At 38.8% G+C, this 7,589-nt stretch overlaps 1 protein-coding gene across 2 annotated transcripts in view; it reads left to right on the top strand.

Moving 5' to 3' along the window:
* The first annotated feature begins 1,921 nt into the window (after positions 1-1,921).
* The window catches only part of vaspb (vasodilator stimulated phosphoprotein b), a 33,605-nt gene continuing 27,937 nt past the window's right edge, over positions 1,922-7,589 (top strand). The window contains exon 1 of one of the 2 annotated variants that reach the window (XM_078246552.1): positions 1,922-2,380. In XM_078246552.1, the coding sequence (XP_078102678.1) occupies positions 2,376-2,380 (5 nt within the window). In that variant the 5' untranslated portion in view covers positions 1,922-2,375. The remainder of the gene's footprint in view (positions 2,381-7,589) is intronic. The other variant, XM_078246551.1, reaches the window with a different exon arrangement.

Genomic DNA, 7,589 nt, shown 5'->3' with positions numbered 1-7,589 from the left:
AATAAAGCTGTGGTACAGGGGAGGAGCACAGGAAGAACCTACAATTACTGCAAGACTGTTTGTAATTCTTTATGAGCTACTTTCTGGGAATGGGACCAAACTTTTGAGACAGAGCCAATGCAAATCATACAAACACCTCCACACAAGTTTAGGCACAAGCTCACACATGATCTGGTGTTAATATCTGCAAAACTGCACACTCAGCGATGAGGCCAAAAAAGGGGTTGTATACTTGACAGTTTGGGCTTCAGTAGACAGCAGAGTTAACAGGGGATACGTGGCTAAAAAAATACCAGACTAATACTTGCTCAGAGCTGTCATCTTGTATGTCTAAGTGTGTGTATGTGGTGAGACTAAAGGCATATTGGCTTTCTGGATGTTTACACATGCCATGCAGGCGTAATGCATTCCTTTCTCTCTTCCACTTCTGTCCCCATTAGGAAGGAGTTATTTTAGTGTGCACTGTCTCGGTTTTGAAAACTTGGCCATGTGAGTCATCAAACTCTCCTTTCATTGTTATAAGAATTAGAAAGTATTACTTCAGCATTTAACACAGGTTACTTAAAAGATTTCTATAGTTTGGTGTTGTTGCTTTTTGTCCTATTCTCTACCTTTTGGATCAAAGTTTAGTTTTTTTTTAGTTAGTTTAGTTTAGCTTTTTATTCCAGAAACATTGCTCAATACAAGTCTATATAGAATAACTACTAAAGCCACAATAGACAGTTGAAGTTACCCAGACAGCCAGTAGGGCGAGGTGGAGGGCTTGGCTTGGATGAGATGCTGCCTTCAAGTGCTATTAGAAATTAAATATACCAACTACCAACAGAAAAGAGCATTAACAGTAGGCTATATAAAAACCACTACATCTCTTTTGCAATGTTTAACTGTTTTTAGAATCTTAAGTAAAGTGGGGTGCTGGTTTGTGTCAAATAATAAACCCACTCACCTACATTACTGAGTTACTACAGTCCCAAATCACTGGTCTTCTGGTCAAGGCGTATTGGTCGTATCTTGCTTCAGGATTAAAACCAATAGACATCACACCTTTGAGGCCATAGCTTCTGAACATTGGACTTGAATACATTTGGTCCTACTTTACTTATGTTTATACACTGGTTATCTATTTTATGTCTGTTGCATTTTATTGATTATTATACAGCACTATGACATCTGCCCTAAAAGCATGCTGTATATACTTCCTTATTTACAATAATAGACTACACATGCAATAGGCTACATTGCCTAAAATACAAGAAAAAGAGTACTACTAATGAGTAAATGGGTAATCTGGTCCTGTCAACCAGGCTACCCTTACCTTATTTTAACAGTTGATGTTAAAGTATTTAATGTTAAATTATTTTGTATTATTATTATTATTATTATTGTCAGTGGTTACTTAAAATGGGCAATACCTCAATAGTAACCTCGATTACAAGTAAATGTGCTAGATTCACACTTACTTAAGTGACAGAATTGGCAGCTAAATATAGGCTACTTAAAGTATTGTTGAATCGTGGTAGATACATCAATGTGTAAGCAGCATTATATTGATGTAGATGGTCAAGGTAAAGCTCATTTGAACAAGGCCTACTTTAATAGTCTGTTGGGCAGTTTAACAATGCACCATAGGTTATAAGATGTTTTATATGTGAACTGTTTATCTTCAAGTTCTAATGGAGTAAACAGTGCAATAGCTCTCTGAAATGTAGTAGCAGAAAATGGAAATAGTAGCCCAAAGAACACATCAAAATTGTGCTTATCGGTAGAGCGTGAGTAAATTCTTGTGTTACTCTCCACCACTGCTTATCATATTTTTAATTTCAGTCCCTGTAACTGTCGAGGAAACACCACTCAAACTTCTAAATTCGAGTTATACGAGGCATACGTGAATGCACCATGCGATTGTAGCCTACTTTGAAGCTGGCGGGTTGGGCCAGACTCCAATGAATTACAGAGACCTACCGACCGAGGGAGCGGAGAAAAGTCCGGCGCAGACACACGGCTCTAATCTCCAGAAACAGAGCGTTAAACCAACGCAAGTGTGAAAAGAGAAGTTCTGGTTTTGGTGTAGCTCGCTTCTTCTCGGCTTCACCTTTTAAGATCGTACAAACCAATGTGAGGATAGTGATTGGAGTTGACAAACCTGCTTCACTACTGTACCCCCCCCTCCTCTCCCGCTCCACACAACCAGGAAATTGTCGAGGTGTGCTTTCTTTATACCGCTAGTGGCTACCCCGTTTGCGGGTGTAGATGCGCCCTTTTCGCCGATTTTTCTAGTTTTTTTTATTTTACTAGTTTGACTTTTAAAGCCGGGCTTCAGCTCTGAAGTCATCCAAACTTCCCTACGAGGAGAGGATCTCCACTCTGGCCGAACAATGAGGTGGGTAAAGCGGCTCAAATCCCTTCATCTGCATTGTGTTTTTCAGCCTACATTTTGTGTTTCGGCCACTGGTTTCACAAAGGCGACTGTTCAGTTCTGACCCTATAATATCTCTTTGGAGTCTGCCTAGTAGTTTAGCCACAGCAGTTGTTTCCAACACATTAAATCGCATTTCTCATTCACAAAATAACTCGAGCTACTGTTGGGTGTTGTTTTAACTAACTTACAGGGGCACACGCTGTTTAGGTTTTGTGACCTTTGCTAACTTGATGGTTTGTGTACCAGAAAGTATTCGCGTTAGCATGGTCGCACTGAAAGCTTGTACCGGTACTACCACTATTTCAAGTGTGGCTGCCTTTGGGAAAATATTCCCAGGTTGGGGTTTTTGAGCCGGTCAGATTACAAAAATAGATTTGTTTCAAACACTCCATGTTGGCTATTGTTTTGCTCCTTTGGCTGCTGCAGTTTAGTATTATTGTGCACGTACCTAAACTAAACCGCTATCATGCAAAAATAACGACGATATAAAAACACAAGTGAACAACAGTATATTCATAACTAAGGTCAGGGTAGTTTATAGAACATGTGAATGAGACTCAGTGTCCTGCTCAAAGGCACTTCAGCTTGGTGGATTCTCCTCTATACAGGGGCCTCCTTCAGTGACACAATGACCGCTCAGGCCACCCTGCTGCCCAGAATACACTTGCTGTTTATATCATGTCATGCATTTCACAGCCACACATTAAACCTATCCCTCTTCTACTATTTTCGCCCTCTGGGAAAACAGAGGTTTGCGCCGCGAACCAAATTTCTCAGTGGACAGCCCATGTATACAAATTCCACATCCTGTCACAGCCTGTGCAGTTGGCAATTACATTCTTTGAAGCCACGGCTCCTGCCTGGGCCTTTTTTCTTTTCTTCTTTTCCTCAGTCCTTAACATTTAAACAGAGCAGCACTCCACTTATGTCTAGGAACAACTTTTGTCTTTTGAAAGCTTGACAGATGCGAGTTTAATTCAGGACCATAAGGTACAGCAGAGTACAGTGGTACAGGGCGGATAACCTGTGTGATTAGTTCTTTATCTCCGATCTATTGCACTGCCCTTACTGTAACAATATATCTTAGCTCAGCACATGGGTTGGTCCAGGGTTTGTATTTGTTTTGCACATATTTCTGCATAGTTACTTTGATTACAGCAGGAACAGGAGGCACTTTAGCTGCCTAAAATCCTGCAACAATCACAGTAATGCATAAAAAAAAAAAAAAACCCTGATGAGGCAATTAATTAAGTTAATGCAATGACCAGAAAAGATTACTATGGTAACATACAATACAGAATACATATGCAGTTTAATATGAATGTTATCTAGCAAAGCATAAGAAATGATACAATTAGAAGAATTCACTCTATTTTTCTCCTTTTGATATACCTGTGGTGTGGGAGTTATTGTCAAACACAAAGATTCAAAATTCCAAATCCTTTATTAATCCCACAATAAGGAAATTCACAATGTTGCAGCAGCAAGGGATAGCAAAGAAAGTACAAGACGCTCTTAAGATAAACACACAATAAGTAAAGAGAAAAAATTGTAAACTGTTGTATTTACAGTATTGTTCACATCACCTTGACAACACTCTCACAGGCACTATGGTAAATAATAAAACACTATGGTACCCCGCTATTGTACTAAATTGAATTATTACACGTCATACAATAAGATAAGCAAACTGCTTTTATTGTCGTGTTGCTCAGCTACACTCAAAAAATACTTCCCCAACCATAAACCAGTGCAGCAACTAGACTGCACCAAACACACTATGTAAATATTAAAGTCTATTACATTTTTGTCTATATTAAGGTTTCATCATGACCTTCAAAGTGGTCTTTCCTAGCTGTTGATAGGTGAAATCTGTCTTGATAATAGTAGGTTACTTTATCTGGATGCTGCTTTTGTTGGCCCTCCATTGTGGCCTCAACAGTTGATGCCATCTTGTATAATAGGTAAAGACTGGAATGCAGCTCCACTCATGCTCACTGTCATTTGTGCCTGTGGTATGTGAATGTTGACACAGAAGTGCAGTCAGTTGGTCAAAAGTTCAACAATTTGACCCAGTTGAGAAAAGGTTTCAGTAATGCGTCCTAACTTTAAGCTACCTTTTACATTTGAAGTCAATAGAAACGTCCTGCTATTCCACTCGTACAGCGTTATCTCCAATGAGCACCTTTAGTGCACATCTGTTGGTTCAAAGCAGATGCTCCTAAATACAAATCAATGCTAAGATCACTGTATCAGCATTTTAGACTATCTCATCCTTTGGTTAGGTGGCACAGGAAGTGCACCCATCTGCATAATGACTCACTGTTATTGTCAGAGGTGACTCCTGTTTCACACCATGACTCACTGACTGGGTCTCTGACTAAAAGACTTATGTCCTATCAGACACCAGCAGTATGGCTGCCTCAGGCTCAAGAATTAAAGCATATGACGTAAGCAGACAGGTGTAATGCATCTGCTTACTAGACGGTTTGCAATCTAACAAGTTCCCTGTGCTCAGCTTAGAAGCTCGACATGCCTGGAAGCGATGCAAAACTGGGCTCCTCTTTTTTTCTCCTTCCTTACACTCTTGCATGCACTTTTTATTGATCAGCCTTAAAAGCAGGGAAATGGCCTCCCCCTCAGTCTCCTTTTGTGTGTCGGCTCCAGCTTTTTTCTGCCTAGGCAGTAACTGGAAAGGAATGCAGCTCTAACAGTGATCTTTGCAGTTTGGCTGTCAGTCATATCCTCTTCCTCTATCAGATGTTAAACATCTTGACCTCATGTCCCAACAGGACAGTAACTGTTATTTAAGGCATTTAGCAATATTATTGCATATATGTCCTTGTAAGGACAACAAGTTGAAACTCATTGGTGTTGTGATAGCATTGCGTTTATGGCAAGGTGTTGTGTAATTTTCACAACAGTGTGTGTTGAGATGGGTCTCTACTTGTTCTCCTAATTCCTTTGCACAGTTGCACAGCATTTTTGTTTTCTTTTGAAGTCTGATATCAGTGTATCGGAGTATAAACTGATTTTCAGCCTGTTTTTTTTTGTTTTTTTAAGCAAAAAATTTCACTTAAATGCATAGCTAAAGCTATGTAAAACTGCATTTGTCTTAGCAGATGGACACACTTCTTTTTATTGTCTTTTGCAAACTGTATACCTGAAATTAAAGCACCTTTAGTGTGAACATAAACAGAGTTTTTAAATTAGTTTTTTAACCAAATGTCTCCTAATATCCACACTTACCCCCCCCACCCCAAAAGCAATAACAATTTGAGGTAATTGGGGTGTGCTTGTGGGAATTCTTAGAATCTCTACAAAGGATTAAGAATAAGTACTTTATTTCATGCATCATAAAGAGTTGCATGTTGATATGCTCGTCAAAAGACTTGCTGTACAGTTGGTGTGACAGTGTGTCTAAATGATCACAAAAGCCTGTATGCTTCATCACTCCCCAATCTCCATTATTGAAGTGGTCTTGCCCTGTGAGTTTGTCTCCCAAAACACCCAATCACGGCAACCCCCTCCCCTGAACCAATTTACCCCTCTGGGTCCTCCCACCTCTCATACTCATAAATAGGCCATTATGCCAGCCTGCCTCTTGGATTAGACGCTTTGCTACATGAGTTGCTTAACATACAAAACCTACTATTGTCTACTTGGAGACAAATCCAGTTTCCTTGTGGTGGCCGACGTTTTTCTTCTTTAATTGTGCTGTTATGTTACATTAGGCAGTTATTAGAGCAGTAACAAATCCAAATTTTGCTGTACAATTAATTGTCTCAGAAATAATTGCGATTTACAATATCATATATATATCACATAAAATTGACAATAGACCGATAATCCTCATCAATAAAAACAGAGCGTGTTCAGTTTCTCTGGCTTGAGGCCGCTACAGCCCAGGATGTTTGGAGTTGCTATGGCAACAAGTGACAGCTGCCACTAGCATAGCTTTAGCTCAACAGTCCAACCAATAATCACTTATATAATTACAATTTGGCACATCTAAACAAAATGATCACTTATCATCAATAGTTATACCCCTTAGGACCTTAGCTAATGTTAGCAAACAACTTGTTATTTACAGATTAGAAAAATAAGAGCACAAATCCCCGTAGAACTGTGCTAGCATAATGAATGACCATTTCCGCTACAGTGCCATCATTTACAGTAACATTATTAATTTAACAAAGCACAATAATATATTAAATCCAATAGACAGTCTAACTACATTACTAAAACACATATAAAGGTGCTTTGGTGGATTTCTAAAGTTAGAAAGCCGACTTGACTTGCAACTGCAGGTGGGGCGTCCTCTTGTAGGAATCCATAGGATTATGGGGTAGCTACCGTTCTGTGACACTACAGGGTGCACGCGGGTATTGGAAACGTCTTTGAAAATGATGTGGTTAGACAATTATGTAATTGTTACAGGCCTAGCGGTTATGCTCTCTCTGTATGGTATTGTTTCTTTTGTGATCACTTATTTTAAACTTGACTTTTACCCTAACTAGCTTTTTGGTCATGCAAGTTGTTTACTAAGCTTGGTGTTTTGAAACCGTTGAATCTTTTGTCTCAGGAATTTAAATAAATAATTGATAAATTGTTCAAAAATTAAAAAATATTTCTTAGCGCACCCCTATTATGATAAACATTTTCCTGAAACTCAAATAAGAAACCTTTTTTAATGGGTAAAATAACCAGATTGGACTGAGTCTGCTTATGTATTGTGCATTAATATCTGACAAATATTGGTTAATTCATAAAATGTGTGTGAATGTTATGTAAATCCAATTATGGCTGGGGAGTTTGCTGGAAGTTATAATGTAACCCTGGTACGTTGAGTGAGCAAACATTTTAGAACTGAATTTGGTGGAGGGCTTTGTTACCTTGTAGGGCTATATTTTTTTAAATTAGTTTGGTTGTACTGTTCAGTAAGTTACAAAATAGTCTTAAAAAACAAAATGAGAAATAATTGTGATAAGATCGTGGATTGTGATTCTGCCTAAAAAAATCGTGATAGGATATTTTTGCCATATCGCCCACCGCAGCTGACACATCGTCTCGGGGTGTATATTGTCATTTCACCCTAATAAGTAGGCTAATTCAGATTCTAATGGTAAGGTTGTTGCTGGTAAAGATGGAAAACTTGAAGCAAATATTT

Source organism: Sander vitreus, chromosome 3 (genome assembly GCF_031162955.1).
Source record: "Sander vitreus isolate 19-12246 chromosome 3, sanVit1, whole genome shotgun sequence".
Lineage (NCBI taxonomy): Eukaryota > Metazoa > Chordata > Actinopteri > Perciformes > Percidae > Sander > Sander vitreus.
This window is presented reverse-complemented; position numbering and strand designations above follow the sequence as displayed.